Genomic DNA, 17,999 nt, shown 5'->3' with positions numbered 1-17,999 from the left:
GCAAAGACCCACTCTTACGAAGTCAGCTGGGCTCTCCCACTGCTATCAACAATACACTCAGAAATCTTTAGTTTGTTCCTCATTCCCTTCCGTGTCTAGCCCACATTTTCACCATTCATTTTAAGCCCTCTATTCAAACTCAGTGAGCACACTACCTTGCCTACTTTTATCATAAAACAGGACTTAAAAGGGACTTCACCATGATATATGGTCATGAGTTCTATCCTCTACTTTCCTATTACAAATTGGTCTGTATCCATAACATTCTTCACCTCTTCCACTATTATCAGAGTGAAGAGCATGCACTCCTCTTCAAGACTAACCATCCTGTGCTCCTGAACTACTTTCTTCCCTCCAGGCTCTTGCCTAGAGCCTTCCAAGTTATATTTTTATCCTTTCTCTCTTTACTTTCCTTCTCAATCTATAAGAACACAGTCTCAAAAAATGTATACACTTTTCATAAAATGCAGGGTGGGGCAAAAGTAGGTTTATAGTAGTGAGTATGCAAAACAAGAGTTTATTCTTGTATTATTATTCATTAATTAACGTATTAGAAAACTCCTGTAAACCTACTTTTGCCCCACCCTGTACATGCTCCTATGGTATAAATCACTGTCAATAATGCACTGAGGCTGGTGGTGAGCATAATGAACTTTTAAAAAATTTTTAATGTAATAAAAACAGGTACAATTACTAATTATTTGTTAAAATGTGTTAAATTTTGTATACATTTATTGGGATGCCATACTTTGGACTGACATCTTACTCTTATCTAACTTACGTCACTTCAGTTTTATCTACACAGACAAACTAAAAGGAAACTTACTTAGAAATGATACAGTAGTCTCTAACAGTACTTTCCAAAGGGGATTTTAGGGATAATTTTGGATTATGTGGATTTTCATTTTACATGCTGACATTAGAAGCTAATTGCCAGGTACAATGTAACTCCACTATTAGCCAGTCATTAAAACAAAAACAAAAACCTGATTTAACCTCAATCCTCCTCCAGGCACTCCCTAACCTCTTTCCTCATCTCTGTTTCTCAAGAGTAATCTATATTCGCTTTCTCTCTGCTTGGTCCCTTCTGTTTATTCTGATTTTTGCCCCCATCACTCAATTCAAACTGTTCTCCCTGAGATCACAATGATCTAATTTCCAAATTCAGTGGAAAATTTTCTGTGCCTATTTCACTAAACCTATCTGTTGCATTTGACACTAAAGAACACTTCATTTCTGATACTCCTCTGCTCAGCTTCTGTGACACCACACTCCTCTTTCCAGGTTCCTCTTAACTATTCCTTCTTGGGATCCATCCAGTCTTTTCATGTTAGTGTTGCTCAGGGTTCCACCTTTGGCCTACTGCTCTTCTCACTTCACTTACTCTCTCATACACTCCCAGAGTTCCAACTACCAAGAGGTCACTCCCAAATCAGTCATGACCTAGATCTCTCCCAAGCTCCAGGCAATAATGGTCCCTGCCAATCTGCCTCACACACTTCCCTACTGAAAGTAGAGTCCAGACCAGGGGTGGGCAAACTTTTTGACTCGAGGGCCACAATGGGTTCTTAAACTGGACCGGAGGGCCGGAACAAAAGCATGGATGGAGTGTTTGTGTGAACTAATATAAATTCAAAGTAAAGGAGCGGAGGGGAGAGCAAGAGAACCGGATAGAACAGCCGGATCCGGCCCGCGGGCCGTAGTTTGCCCACGGCTGGTCCAGACCATCCTTGTGCCAGGAGGATGTTTTATATATCATTACTACCCTCACACCCCTACAGCTGATGCAACACAGGTGATCACTTGACATGAAAGACACCAATTCATACCACTGCATATAAGGAAAAGCTCTGCCCAATTAAGAATGATGACAATTAGCAAGGCCAACTTGGTAAGTCTCTCAGGAATTTGAAATAGGAAGGAAAGAATAAGTCAAGAGAAAAAAAAAGAGAAATAAGAAAACCAGAAACTAGTGACTGCAGCTGAGTCACCTTAGCAGGAGAATAAAGTGAAAAACCATGAACCCCAGCTGTTGTGATTACTGTAGCCACCTTAACCCCAGAAGACCTGTTCTTTGTGTAAGGCTTGCTTCTTTGGCTTTTTCTGGTTTCCATGAAGTCAGATCACATGGCTAAGATTCCCATTTTTAAAAAATATATTTTATTGATTTTTCACAGAGAGGAAGGGAGAGTGACAGAGAGTTAGAAACATCGATAAGAGAGGCACATCAATAAGCTGCCTCTTGCATACCCCCTACTGGGGATGTGCCCACAGTCAAGGTACATGCCCTTGACCAGAATCAAACCTGGCACCCTTGAGTCCGCAGGCCGACGCTCTATCCACTGAGCCAAACTGGTTAGGGCATAAGATTCCCATTTTTACTTATCTTCAAATATATTGTAACTAGAGGCCCAATGTATGAAAATTCATGCAAGAGTAGGCCTTCCTTCCCTGGCTGCCGGCACTGGCTTCTCTCCTCTGGCCGCGGCAAGCACCTGGGACCCCAGTTGGCTTTCCCCAGACCGCACGCAGGCACCCAGGACCCAGGCTGGCTTCCCCCAGGCCGCCTGCAGGCACCTGGGACCCCAGCTGGCTTCCCCTGGGCTGCCCACAGGCACCAGGGACCCGGCTGGCTTCCCTCTAGCCCCGGCTTTGTCAGGAAGGACGTCCGGAATGACGTCCGGTCTAATTAGCATATTACCCTTTTATTATTATAGATACTTCTTACAATCATTATTTGATTCATAGTTCCTTGCAAGAACCTAACAGAGTCAGAAACCCAGCCATCAACTTTGATTTCTCTCTCCATCATCCCATCATATCCTGTCAGTGTTACTTTAAAACATTATAACTATGTTTGCTCTTCTCCACCCCTACCACTGATCAAGTTCAGATACTTATTTCTTATGTGGTCTGCTGCAATGGTCTCCTAAATGGGTTTGTTATATCCAATATTGTACCTGTTGAAAATCTATCTTCCAATTATTGTATAATCTGACAAAAATGAAAATATGAACCAGCCACTTCCTATTTAAAATCCTTTGATGATTCACCTCCTACAGAATAAGATCTAAGCTCAATAAAATATTCTATAAGGCCTCTCACAATCTTTTTCCAGCTGCTCCTTGTTGCACACTTAAATTTCAATCACCCAAAACTGCTTGTAGTTCCAAACATATACAAGAATTCTCTCTGCCTTTTTAGTTGTAATACCTAGCCCCTCCTCTTCCCCTATAGACTACTTATCTTTAAAGACTGACTACTAGCCTCATCTCCTCTAAAAGCTGTCCCTGACACCAACTTCATCCCTTCCAATGTCAGCCTGAGTAGAGCTTCTCCTGCCCTCCAAAGTGTGCTCTTTATAACACTTCCTTTACTACATCAAGTCCTTGGAGCTTTTTGAATAAAAAGACAGTATTGCATGCACCTTTGAGTGCCCAGAACCTTGCACAATGTAAACAAACATTCACTAAAAGGTTGCTGCATAAATGAAAGAATAAGTAAATAGAGATCAAGGCATATACACAAACTAGAGGCCCGGTGCACAGATTCGTGCACCAGTGGGGGTCCCTCAGCCTGGCCTGCACCCTCTCGCAATCCGGAACCCCTTGGGGGATGTCAAACTGCCGGTTTGAGCCCGATCCCCACATATCAGGCCGAAACTGGCAATCCAACATCCCCCAAGGGATGTAGTAGTGTGCAAAGTGGCAGGCGGCCGGAGAGGAGCCCAAGCCGGGGTCGGGCACTGCACCCGCTTATCCCAGCCCCATTGTGCCTGCCTCTGCCACCGCTTGGTAGTGCTGCCATGGAGACAGGAGAGGCTTGCTCCAGCGCAGCTGTGCTTGCCAGCTGTGAGCCCAGCATCTGGTGCCCATTGGTCAGCTGAGCGGCGCTCCCACTGTGTGAGTGCACTGACCACCAGGGGGCAGCTCTTATATTGAGCCTCTGCCCCCTGGTGGTCAGTGCACATCATAGCAACCGGTCAAGCAGGCGACTGGTTGCTTAGGGTTTTATATATCTAGACTAAATGCCCGATGCACGAAAATTCGTGCAAGAGTAGGCCTTCCTTCCTCTGGCTGCCGGCACCAGCTTCCCTCCAGCACCTGGACCCAGGCTTCCCTCCTCCCGCCGCCCACAGGCACCTGGGACCTGGGCTGGCTTCCCCTGGGCCACCCACAGACAGCTAGGACCCTGGCTGGCTTCGACCGGGCCGCCCGCAGGCACCCGGGACCAGGGCTGGCTTCCCCCGGGCCCCTGTTCATAAGGAAGGACGTCCAGAATAACATCCGGTCTAATTAGCATATTACCCTTTTATTATTATAGATTGTCTAGCAAGGTATCTGCTAAACAGCAACTGCTCAATGAATTATCATTACTATTGGCTATTTTACTGCAGATATGATTATTAAACTCACTTGATTCTTTCAATTGTCAACAGGTATTTTTAAAGCTAAGTTTCCCAAAAATCTGGCAAAGGGACCCCTGGGAAATGCTCAGTTTGGTTTTTAAATTCCTTGACTTTTGAGGAGCAATTTTATATCACCCCCATAATTCTTATAGGACATTTGTATTGGCAGGCAAGCAACTATTTATTAAGATATTTGTTCAACCTTAAGAAGTGAAAGAAATCAGATAAGCAATTAAACTTAGGTCTAATGGCAGTTGATATTGAGGGGGAGGGGAATTAGGCATACCAAAAGCTCAACCTATTTGGTTAGATACTGTTAATAAAGCTTTAAAATAAAAATGCAATCCACTATTTCAATGCTTCCTACCAGTCCCAACTTACACTTATCTTCTAAGCTGCCCTAAATTAGCATAATCAAGGTGTCTGGACTTTTCTATGACATTAGTGTGATCCAGGTACACTTTTCTCCAGAAATAGTTTCAATGTTAACTATTTTTCAAAAAGTTCTAAATGTGATCAATGAATTTTATCTACTTGAGATACTTAAAAATCTTATACAAATTGAAATAGGCAATTCGGTATAGTGGAAAGAGCTACATTTAGAATCTTGAAAATTAGTTTTCAATCCTGGCTTAACTGTGACTGGCAAAATCTAACCTCTAAGTGCTCCCACTTTCTCAGATCTAAAATGAGAATTCCACCACCTTGTCCAAATCTACTTCTATCAAAATGCTTTATAAAATATCCCAAGAGTGATAACTTCACACATATAAAAAAGAAATCTGTAACTGAAAACATTTCTGGTAATCAAATCCATGAAAATGCTTTAAGCTGGAATAAAGTTATCATAATAATTTAAGTCTAAACTTGTCATATTTGTATTTATTCAAAGCTGACAACTGTAAAAAGGAAAGAAACATGCTTGAGTATTTCAACAGTTAGTGTGAGACTGCTAAGCAAAAGGTTTTGTTGTGTGTGTGTTTTTTTTTTAACATACAGAATACACACCCTATTTCTCTGCAATCCAAATAACTTTGTCTATTTGGCTGGCATTGTTTAATATTAATTCCTTCAGATCATTCAAGGAACCACACACTGCGACCAAAAACAGTAATTCCAACTTAGAAGAATAAACTCTTAAAAACAGAATGTGGTCAGAGCAAAAGAAACCAAGACATTTTATTTCAAAGGTAAGGATAGCCCTATCTGGTTTCACTCAGTGGATAGAGCGTCGGCCTGCGGACTAAAGGGTCCCAGGTTTGATTCCCGTCATGGGCACATGCCTGAGTTGCAGGCAAGATCCCCAGTAGAGGGCATGCAGGGGAGGGAGGGAAGGGAGGGCAGGCGATTAATGATTCTCTCTCATCATTGATGTTTCCATCTCTCTCTCTCTCTCTCTCCCTTCCTCTCTGAAATCAATAAAAATATTTTTTTTTTAAAAAAAAGGTAAGGATAATTCTCATTCTGGAAAATAATTATCAATCCTTTAAAATTCTGTAATATGCAAAAATATTTTGTGAACAGTAGTTATTAATGTCAAATGTGTCTCAAAATGCTTAGGTAAAAACAATGCAGCAAAATAATAGGTTAAATAAAATTAACTCTGCTTATTTTGGGACTTCAAAGTTTTAGTTACCCACTACCTATTACACTTCCCCTTTTCTCCCTTCCCTTATTACTGGGACAGAGTTGCCTAGTACTTTTGGTGTGATCCACTCAGAAGGCACACAGAAAAACAACAGGAAGAAAAACACCCAACACATTAAAATAACAAGACAAGAGGAAGAGGCAGTAGAAGGGGGGGGGAAAAGAGACTGTGTTTGCATCAAGGGGGAAGGGAGAGACAAAGGGGAGATAGAAGAAAGGGACAAGAGAGCAAAAGGATGACAAACAACAAAATCTGTTCTTCCGGAAATAATGGTTTATGATTATAAAAGAGTGAAGTTTCCAGAAAGTGAATCTTAGTATTACACAACAGAAAGTAATACAGATGCCAACAGGAAAAATAATTGAGACAGCAGTGTCATAAATATTCCAAACGCCAACCAATTTCACACAAGCATGTACTTTTCTCTGACCTAAATCATCAATTTTATGTAAAAAGAGTTAGTAAAACTAATCAAACCATGTTACAGTGCTAAATAAACTGTAATCATGAATCTTAGATATCATGGAAATTCAGAGCTGGAAATTTCCTTCCCAACCATCAGCTCAACTCCCTCCTCAGGCAGAGAAAGAAACTGATGCCCTGTTTTGTAACATGCCTAAAATCACAAATGATTGCAGAACTCAGGAAAGCTAGAACTCTTTGTTCAATAATCTTCCATATCTTCTGCTTCTGATTTTTGTGAGTTAATTATTAACCATCAACCATACATTTTAAGTTTGTCAAGTCTAACAAAAAGCTTTCTAGCGACCAGATCAGAAGTAAACACCTCATAACATAGCACTGTCCACACAAATTAAAACACAAAATTAAACAATAGCCTTGACAGGATATTAACAAAATATCCAAACTTAAGAAAAAACCAAAGTCCAATATTCTGAAATTTTCAGCCATTTAAATTAAGAAGCATATGGGAAGCTTTTCTCTGGATCTATGAATAAAAAGAAGAAATATTCAACAAGGCCTATTTTTGGTTCTATGCAGCCAAATCATTTGGTAGATGTGTCTCCATTCTCCTTTCTGATTAAATAGTAACTTATTTGTCAAGGTTCTTAAATTTTAGTTCTGTATACTTTATTTAGCCACCACAACAGTTTATTCCCTCTCTATCCATGTCACTAGGACCTGATTAAAACCCTCCCTTTGTAGCCAATCAAAATAAGGCTGCTTTGAATGTAAAAGCTCCAGATTCGGGTTTGGGGCCTAAAAAACTGGATTTGTTTCCAGGCAAATACATTGGATTGTTCCTCATCGCCACCCCACCCCATCCCACCACACACACAAGTAAACTTGATGCATGTTATTAATTTGTGCTACATTTTTAAAATTTCCATTGCAACTTATGTTATATAAAAGTGATCTGCATGAAGCTTTGTTTTAATATAGCAGACACAGATGAGGGAAGAGGGAGAGAAGCACAAGCCTAAGGCTTTTTAAAAAAAAACTGCAGGTGTAAAACCCAAGCCAATTTTCTTTAAAACACCAGACTTCACATAATGCCAACACGTAAATATACGGCATTTCCAATCAGTAGTGGTAGATTTCTGCTCCCGGAAGAAAACGCGGACTCCTGAGATTTCCCCTTACCCTCCCCAGTTGCCTTCAGTAAGACACATAGATGGCAAACTTGGGCCCCTTGTCCGTTTGTCCCCCTAATCTCTGGCCTAATTTTGGACAAAATCCTCCACTGATTACTCCTCCCCCTATATAGCCCTGCACTCCCTTAGAAATTATACCTCGGCATCGTGCCTCTCTTCCCCCCGTGTAAGAAGAGAACGCCTGACCCACGCCACCTGGAGAACAATGTAACCCAACTCCGAGTCCATGGATTCCTCCATCCAAGCCCTAAGATTTATCTTCATGGGAAATCAGAAAGCGAGTTGTGTCCTGTCATGCTGGCTTCCCTCAAGGTGTCCTACTCCGAGCCTAGGATTACCGCTCCATGACGCCGAGGAGCAGGTTACTCACCTTGCCGTCCCCGGCCCCGGGCTCTCGCACCTTTCACCACGACCCCATCCCGCCCTCGGAGCTGCAGCGCGGCGGCGAGTCCCCGCCGAGGGCGCCCGGACCCGGGAGGGAGGCAGGCGGGGGCGGGGGCGGGTCGAGAGGCGGCGGCGGGACCCTCCGGTCAGCCCCTCCCGCCGCAGGACGCACGCCCTACCTTTGTAGTGCACCCGCAGGTTGTTCTGCGACAGGCCGATGTAGCTGAACTTGTCCTTGGGGCTCCAGGACCGTGGCAGCGGGGTCTCCTGCTCGTCCACGGCCGGGTAGAGGCGCTTCAGCCGCCGCTGCAGTTCCTTCTCCTGCTCGTTCAGGGCCGAGTCCCCGTGCGGGAAGGGCGCCGCGGCGCTGCTGCCCGCCAGGGCCGGGCCCGGAGCTGGGGCGCCTCCGGCCGGGCCCGGGCCCGCAGCGAGACCCGGAGGCGCGCTGGCGGCGGCGGCCGAGGCGGGCGGCGGGGGCGGCGGAGGCGGCGGGGCCGCGGTGGCCGGGGGCGGCGGCGGCGGTGGCGGTGGGTGCAGGAGCAGGGCGGCCGCCGCGGCCCCCAAGCCGCCGCTGCCGCCACCGGGCGAGCCTGCGGGCGAGGAGCCGGCGCTGACGGCCGGGGGCGCTGGCAGGACGACTCCGGAGACCGGGGCCACGGCCGCCGGCGGTGGCGGCGGCAGCTGCTGCTGTTGCTGCGGCGGCGGTGGCGGCGGCTGCCCGGACATCCCGGCCGCGACTCAGCCCGCGGGCACCTCCACCTCTTCTCTCCTTCCTCCTCCGCTTCCCGGGGGCGCTGTCGCTGCGGCCGCCGGCACCAGGCGCCCAGTCCGCCCGCCCCGGAAGCAGGCGGCGGGCCGCGCGCCCAGGGAGAGCGCGACGGTTGGGGGTCGGAGCCGGGTGGGCGGCGGGCCCGGGAGACCGAGAGAACGTTGGCGGAGCGCGGGTGGGCCGGGGCGAGGGAGAGGGCGAGGCGAGGCTAGACGGAGCGCGGGCGGGAGGGCGCGGAGGCAGCCGCTGCGGCCGCTGCTCTCGCGGCTGTTTCCCGGCGGGCGGGCCGGGCCGGCGCGAGACGCTGCGCGCGGGCGGCGCTGGGCGAAGGGGCGGCACCGAGCGCGAGCGGCGCGGGGGGCGGGGAAGCGCCGGCGGCGGGGCCCGGGCGGCGGGATGGGGGCGCGGTCCGAACGGCGGAGCCCGCTCCCCGGCCCCGCAGGCGGCTCGCGGACGGGGCGCGGGGTCCCCGAGGAGGTCCCCGCCCCCTCCGCGGAGCTCGCCGCCTCCCCTCTCCCCCTCCTCCCCCGCCCCCCGCAGTATCTCCTCCTACTTTACTTCTTTTTGTTGTCGTCGCCCCACCTCCCCACCGTGGGGTTACCGCTGGAGCGGCAGGGCTGCGGCTCGCCCAGGCGAAAGTAATCGAGCCCCGCTGAGGCCTCCGGAGCGCTCGGGCTCGGGGACCCCAAATCAGATCCCTCGAGGTGAGCAGTCAGGAGAGTGCCCACGGGTTCCCCAGGACAGGTTCTGGTGGGCCTCCCTGTTTACGAACCTACTTAATACTTCACAGTATTTAATACCTTAACGTTATCATTAGGGGAGTGGAAACCTTTTCTGAAGGCAGTCTCCCACTTAAAATAGTGAGCATTGTATTAATTTTATGAGGCCCTAACGTGAATGGATAGTGGTAGAAGGTGTAACAGGTATACTACAAAAGCCGGGCACGGCTTCAAAGAGAGCAGTTAGAAGACAAGGTTATAGTTGTGTACGTTAGGAAGGGCTTCTAGAGACATCAAAACATTTTATAGACTCATTAATTTTCATAACAGGCCTCTTTAGGTAGCAAAGAATTATGCTCATTTAAAATATATATTTTTATTTATTTCAGTGAAGAAGAGAGCGAAACATCAATGATGAGAGAGAATCATTGATCCGCTGCCCTCTACTGGGGATGGAGTCCTCAACCCCAGCATGTGCCCCAACCTACCAGAAATTGAACTGCTACCTCCTGGTTCATATGTAGCTGCTCAGCCATTGAGCCATGCCAGCCTGGCTATGCTCATTTTTAAAACAAGGAAATATTCACTGAGGTCAGCAGAGTCAAAAATAGGACTTCCTACTTTGTAGTTCCCAATCCAGTGCTTTGCATGGTCCCCTAATTTGGCACAAGCTGCCAAGTGTTGCTCTCTGACCCATCCTAGAATTACTATTTTGTTTTCACTACTTCCCTTTATGTTATCCTTTCCTTAGTGGACAAAATTGGACTTTACATGTATAAACTACGTGACATAAATTCTGGTATTTTGTTTACTTCCAAAGATATTATCATGGTAGTTGACCAAATAAGCAAGGAACAGTTTGCTGGATAGAGAATTCTTTATTTTGTCTTGATGGGGGTAGGTAAATGGTGATTTAACTGAAGGCCCTCAATGTCTGGCCAGAACTAATAGCCATTTAGTCTAATTTCTCTCTCAATTACCCAGACAACTAGATCCCCAGTTGTTCTTTAATAAAAATATTTGATCTATTGTTTGATGATTTTTTCAAGTCATTTCACTTTAAATGTTGCCATTGTATTTAACTTGTTCTAAAACTTTCATTTATATTACAGTGACAATGAGTCAAATGTAAGCCAATCTCTGTTTAATGTTGACTAGCCAAGGTAGAATAATAAATGGGCTCCAAGCCTCACTCAAACTTTCTTGAAGTTCTCATCAAGGTTTTATTTGTGAAGGTGTACTTTTTTTCCTGTCAGCACACTTGGAAACTATGTAGAACTTTACATATCCTGGGAATGGTTGAGAAAATAAAAGAATCTGACATTTTGTTGGAAGCTTTTTATAGGAGTGACTGGTTTTCTCCAAACAAGCAATCTCAAGAAATTAATGATTTCGGTTTCGGGGAGGATGCTGTGAAATAGGCACTTACACTGAAGGTGGCAGAAAACATTGATAATGTCATTTTAGAAAGCTACCTATTTTGTAATATTTATAAAGAGACAAGAAGGTGTTCATGCTTATTGACCTTTTTCTACCAAAAACTCAAAACCAAGAAACAACATCTAAAATGTGGAAGAAATTTAGGCCTGAACATGTTCAACAGGAAGTATTGATAGATGAAATACGAAAGCAGACGAAATGCTCAGCATGAAGGGACTAGTTGAAGAAAGCATCGTATACCCCTCTCAATGGAATTAGGACTGCAGGAGCACATACTAGTATATAGTACTTTTTTTTTTTTAAGACCTCCCCTCTGGGCAGGGAAATTGCCAAAAGAATGAGGCCAAAATTTAGAAAAAGACACTTCTTCCTCTTGACTTAGTCAGTGGAGACTGGGCTCAATTGCAGATCCACTCCTGCCAGGCCTCTTGCACAGGCACAGGCTGAAATAAGTATTAGATGGCCTCTTTAAAAATGGTTTTGAAGACATGGAAAAGTGATGTGGATGTGCTACATGGAACAAGGCTACACCATAATTATACTTTTCCAAAACTGTTACTAAAAAGACATGAAGGAAAATCCCAAACTGTTTTATAATGGACAATTGCAATACATAATTAAAAGTAACTTTTTTATTACAAAATATTAAACTTTTACATAGAGATAATAATAATAAAAATGCATTAGCCTTGAACTTCTCATTGTACCTGTGTTTTTAGTCTTTACCATGTATTGCTATAATACCGATATATATCTATCTGCTGAGGTTTTCAGGAGCCAACAATAAGCATCAGGAACTTATTGGAAAGATATGTATGGTTCTCAGAATTGAGCAGAAGGCTGGAAAACTAGCCCACATTCAGGGAAGAGGATGATACAAGGGTATAAATACCAGTGGGCAGGGATCTTGTGACCATCTTTAAAAGCTGTCTATCACTGAGTCGGTGCAACTTCTGGTGAACCAAAGACTGCATTGCCACACACAGATCAAATATAGCTCTAGACCAGGGACTGGCAAACTTTTTCTGTAATGGGTCAGTAGGAAATATTTTAGGCTCTATAGGCCATATGGTCACAACTACTCAACTTTGCCATTGTAGATGGAAAGTAGCCATAGAGGATCCGTAAACCAATGAATGAGGCTGTATTCCAATAAAACTTTATTACACATACACACAAAAAGGCAGCAGGCTAGATTTGGCCCACAGGCTATACTTTGTAATCCCTAGACAAGACCATTTTATCAATAGTCCTTATAAACTATTCTCAACACTAAATGACAAGATCAAGTCACTGACAATGAAATTCCAGGAGTTGATAAGTTTATTAACAACAGTGCATGCTGTACCCTAGAGTCCCAGACAAACCTATGGCATATGTGAATGGAATCAGGATATTTTGGCAGCTGTTGTGTGGTAAATTGAAATGCATGGCAAACAGCCGAACAATGCTAAGCAACTACAGCAGGATAAAGTCCAAATTGTAAGTAGTGCTCTGTCAGCATTTATTAAGCACCTGTTATGTATGGAATCCTGTTTTAAGTTCTGGGCATGGAGTAAGCAAAATAGGGAAGAGGGATTACAAAGATGAAGAAGGCAGTATGGAACCTATTCCTGCAGTGAACAGAGTAGAGTTCGAGAGGCAAACTTGGTACAGATGAATTAAAGCAGGGCTTCTCAAACCTGAACATGGGGATTTGCTGAGTGGGACCTGAGATTCTGCATTCCTAACAGGATTCCTGGTGATGCCGCTGCTGCTGGACCATCCTTTGACTAGCAAGGCAAGCATGGCCCGCCGTGAGTTTGACATGCTTGGAGGCCAGGTAGACAGAGTCTAACGAGGGGAGGACTTCTCATGTTATCTTGGCCAGACTGGGAAGGTGGTGCTGGCTATACCTACAAAACCAAGACATAGTAGTTCAGGGGCTTAGGGTTCAAAGTGAAAAGAATCTGTAGAATCACCTGGGATAATACAAGTGCATTATTCCGTATTCATGTGTGAATGAAATGGTTACAGTTCAGTGTTCATTAATATATGTTAAAAACAAAATTTATTACATTTTAGGACAATTTTATTAACATGCTCTAGAAGAATTTGTACAAAAATTACAATATTGGCTTAAAGAATCTGAGCTAACAATTATTTAACAAATTAGTCTACTGTCAATCTCCTGATTCTTCTATTTTCCCTTCTCCTTTTTCTTTTTTTTCTCCTTTCCTTTTTCTAGTCCATTAGAAACTCATTTATCAAAACTCACATTTTTTTTTTCATATTGATTTTTATGTTCCCTCTTTCTTGTTTTCTTATAGCAATACGAAAAGTTGGATTCAAAATGGAGTAGCAACAGGGCGCTGATGGCAGAAGCTCACTTCCTCTGCACCATCTTCCTCAGTGTTGTAGGGCAGGCATGGGAAGGTTCTCAAAGGAATCATGGAATGTGAAGGATGCCCCAGAATTTCCTGAGTTCCACACAATGCCACCTGCTGTCCTAGGAAATGGCCATGGGTTCAGTGCATTCTATAGCCTTCAGGCAAAGTCCTGGTTGTTTTAGTTTATTCAGGCCATTGTAACAAAATACCATAGACTGGATGTTTATAAACAACAAACAGTTATTACTCACAGATCTGGAGGCTGGGAAGTTCAAAATCAAGCAAGGTACAGCAGATTCAGTGTCTGGTGAGAACCAGCTTCCTGGTTTATAGATGGCCATCTTCTCACTGGGGTCTCTCTGGAGTCTCTTTTACAAGGCACTAATACCATTCGTGGGGGCTCTACCCTCGTGACCTAATCACCTCCCCCAAAGCCCCACTTCCTAATACCATCACAATGGGAATTAGGTTTCTACATATGAATTCGGGTGGGGAGGGGTGGAGGAGAACACAAACTTTCAGTCTAGCATCAACATTAGGGAAGAGATGAGAAAAGGGATGGTAAAGATGAAAATAGAAAAAAAAAAGAGGAGAGGAAAAACAAAAAAGATGTGTCCTTAAAGGACAATGATAAGTAGTTCCCCAAAATGCCAGATATCATGTGGGCTATATAACTTGCCTACTCACTGGGGGTTAACCCCTATTCCTGAGATGTAGGCTGCATTTTAGGCACGATTTATCGAGTACCTACTATATGCAATACACAGGGCTAGATAGCAGATAGACATTAAAAAATAAAATAAAAAGAGGAACCTCAGGTCCTTGCCCTAAAGGAGTTTACAGTTTTGTGGGAAGAACATTATTTACACAACCAATTTTTCAAGGTAGATTGTGAAAAGTGCTACAATAGAGACAAGAACCCACGGCTATTTTTCTGATATTCCAAGCAAAGTAATTCTCCAGTCTAAACCCATTGTTATAAGTAAAATGAATTAGTTGTTCAATTTACATTTCTTTGTACCTAGTTTATAGCATGGAGATATACACATAATCATGATGGTCCTCAAAGAAGGTGCAAGGCCTAATTTGCAATCTAAGTAAGTATTTTTAAAAACAATTTAGTGAAACAATTAATTTCACAATTCACTATTTCTTTCATAATGGCTACATGATTTATGTTTGGTTATTAATATTTTAAACATTTTTGTTTGTTTTCCTTAAGTACCTTTCAAGATATGCAAGGAAAAAGAAGCTTAGCAATATGTGAGGCTTTTTCAAATTGTCATATTTCAAAACACCTATATCTTAAAAAGCAACTGTTTCAAAAACTTTAGTATTTTTCTGCTTCATCTGCAATTAGTTTATCTTACAAATATTTAACTTAGAAATAGATAACAATTATTTAAAGAGGAGTGGCATTGGCTATGGAATTCCTACTCTGTTTCCTAGTATCAACATTCTCAATCCCTCATATGTGCTTTATGCCACTGTTCATCAGAAATCTTCTCATAGATAATTGAGTTTTGGCATTCTTAAGAAACCAAAGACATTTCTATAGCATAATATGCCACCCCATAATATTCCATAAGTATAATGAAAATCTACATGATTGGAGAACAAAGCCACACTGACATGGGGGAGGGGGATTGGGTGGCTGGCTAGGCTACTTGTTGACCAAGTGCATATTTCCATTCAATGCACTAACCTCATCACACGTGGGTTGCTATTTGTGCTTGGCAAAATTATGAACCAAAATTATGACAAGAACCTCTGGCCTCCTTCTAAAGAGTCAAGACTGGGTATTCAATGTGAGTATAAGTGTACAAGTACTGCCCTGATCAGATTCTTCAATTGTGCACATCCCCCTTTATCTTAGTGTGGTTGTATAAGCACACACAAGTGGTAGACCCAAAAATAGCTCCCCAAATATGCACCTGTGAACCTGTGAATGTCATCTTATTTAAGAAGAAGGTCTTTGCAAATGCGATTAAATTAAATATCTCAAAATGAGATAATCCTGAGTTATCCTGGTGTGCCTAAAGCCAATGGCAAGTATCCTTATAAAGAGAGGCAGAGGAAGATCTGAGACAGACAGATGAGGAGAAGGCACACACACAGAGGACCATGTGAAGGTAGAGCAGGGAGAGATGCAGCCACAAGCCAAGGAGTGGAAGCTGGAAGAAGCAAAGAATGGATTCTCCCCCATAGAACTGGAGGAAGTGGGACCCTGCCAGCACCTTGATCTCAAACTTCTGACCTCCAGAATGATGAAGAGAATAAATTGTTGTAAGCCACCAAATCTGTGGCAGCCACAGAATACTAATGCACACATATACTTCAAACATTTTTAGATCATGGGCAGGGGGAAAGTTGTGTAAAGTTGTTTCTATGTTTTGTGGAAGCAAGAGTAATACATTAGCACATGTCCTTCATCAAATTGCAATGCTTTTTATTTGAATGTACTTTTTTGTAAGATTCAGAGCTCATGAGTCATGTAAATTATATACATAAATCTACGTTTATTACTTATCTTCATAATTCTCTCTCTCTCTCTCTCTCTCTCTCTCTCTCTCTCTCTCTCTCTCTCTCTCTCTCTCCTCTCTCTCTCTCTCGGTTCTGGCCAAAGCTCAGTAAAGGAAGGAGTTACAAGCACCCTGATTTGATGGAAAAAATAATTCTATGATTGAGGTATGCATTGAAATTGCTCTTCCATTGAGCAGAAGCCATAAATGCCATAAAACTGCCTTAAGGATATTATTATAGGGTCACCTTGGCTTCCACAGCTCAGGGCGGTTACTTTTTAACCATTACATACCTAATGACATGTGTATTATGCTTTAACAACCATTTAAAAATCTCCCCCATGAGGATAACTTTGTAGGACGGGTCAGGTACCTCACAGCAGGTTTCCTAGCAGCAGAGCCTGAGATGGGGTTTCTGATGCAAGTGATTTTTTTTTTTGAAAGAACATCTCCTCACCCTGGCCAGTGTGGCTCAGTTGTCCCATGCACTGAAAGGTCTCGGGTTTGATTCCCAGTCAGGGCATATATCCAGGTTGCAGGTTCGATCCCTGGTTGGGATGCATGAGGGAGGCAACAGATCAATGTTTTCCTCTCTCTTCCCCTCTCTTAAAAAAAAAAAAAAGGCAATTTTTTTTTTAAGAGCATCCTCTCAAGTGAAATCCATAGGGAATAAGGGGAGCAAGATAGTGCAGAGGAAGAAGCCAGGTAAAGATGAGGGTTCAGTGAAGTCTGACTTAAGCCTGCCCACACAGGGAGCCTGGAGTGTATGGCACTGCAGCATTGCCTCAGCTTAGGCAGGAGTCCAGGACTTTTATAACCGGTATTAGTCATTCATTAGCTTAGACCACCTGCCTCCCTCGGGGAGCATAATATCTTGGGCATCTCTGGGGAAGGAGGCTCCCTTCAGGCAAGAGCAATTCTCTGGAAAAAGGTGTGGCAGGAGCCGTTGGCAACCAACACAGCAGCCTGAGAGGGTGCACTGACAGGTAATGGGAAATGCTCTGGGCACCAATAGCAACTAGGGATGCCTGGGCTCTGCTCTAAATGGCATTTCTAATCACACAGCTGATCATTTCAGTGAATACCTCTGCCATAAGAGAACTCTGAAAGAAAAAAAATGTTTGCATTATTGAAGAGTGTTGGAATTTTACAAGTCTTGTAAATCATATTATGGAGATATGATCAGCAAATACTTTCAAATTTTCATAGGAATAGTCTGGGAAGAGTGTCTTTTGTAAAGAGTCTTTTGTTAGCATGCATGTGTACGCAGGAGCACAGTCATAAGTTTGGCTGTGCTGTGGTGCTCAGAGCTGACCTCCATCTTGTTCATTTTCATGGTCTGTATGTCTTTTCCACTCTCTATCAGCCCCATGAACATCTGTCTGTGTTGGTGTGGTTTAGTCTGTAAGGTTACAGTAGGTACAGGTCATATCTATTTATTGTTCTTCATGCAACATGTTGCACAATTACCTACTTAACTACTGCTTCTTTTTGATGATGCAGTGTAGATACCTGATTGTTTGCTTTTTGATGATGGCAGTGATGTACAAATAATTGCCCAGGCTTTAAACATATGACTCAGGCAGGAGCAGGACATGCACATTCAGATATCCCTTCCTAGATAGGTAATGTAAAAGAGTGAACCAGATTAAGTATAGATAAAATAACAGAGAGCTGTGGGAGCTATAAAAGACTGGAGAGTGTAAAGGAATTCAAATCAGCGTGTTTGAAACACTACACGGACCAAACAAATACTTCTGTGGGTCAGATGTAGCTAATGGGTCACCAGATAGTGGCCTGGAGGCTGGTCGGAACGCAGAGCTGGAAATGCAGGCCAATCACAGATGTCCTGAGTGTGCTCTGCGGCCTTATATCTCTGCCTGGCTCACTGAGGACCCAAAGCTGTTATTATTTGCCTCTGCCCACAGTGGGTGGTTGGAAGCAGCAGATGTTTTTTTTTGGTCACACTGCTCGGCCTGTAGAACCAGACCCAGAGCTCTTGAGATACTTCCTGGCTTGCCAGGGAAATCTGCATCTTAGGTGCCCCACTATTTAACACAACCACGAGAAACACCTTAAAACCCATTTCCTATTCTAGTGCCCTACATCTAGTAGGCACTCCTT

General features: G+C 43.8%; 1 protein-coding gene across 2 annotated transcripts in view; it reads right to left on the bottom strand.

Moving 5' to 3' along the window:
- Window positions 1–8,910, bottom strand: part of RANBP9 (RAN binding protein 9) — a 101,578-nt gene extending 92,668 nt beyond the window's left edge. The window contains exon 1 of one of the 2 annotated variants that reach the window (XM_080656855.1): window positions 8,236–8,910. In XM_080656855.1, the coding sequence (XP_080512981.1) occupies window positions 8,236–8,782 (547 nt within the window). In that variant the 5' untranslated portion in view covers window positions 8,783–8,910. Of the gene's footprint in view, window positions 1–8,042; window positions 8,154–8,235 lie in introns of those variants that run through there. The other variant, XM_080656856.1, reaches the window with a different exon arrangement.
- Between the last annotated feature and the right edge of the window lie 9,089 nt (window positions 8,911–17,999).

Source organism: Plecotus auritus, assembly GCF_963455305.1.
Source record: "Plecotus auritus genome assembly, chromosome: 2".
NCBI classification, from domain to species: Eukaryota; Metazoa; Chordata; class Mammalia; order Chiroptera; family Vespertilionidae; genus Plecotus; species Plecotus auritus.
The sequence above is the reverse complement of the archived record's forward strand: the minus strand, read 5'-3'. Positions and strand labels throughout refer to the sequence as shown.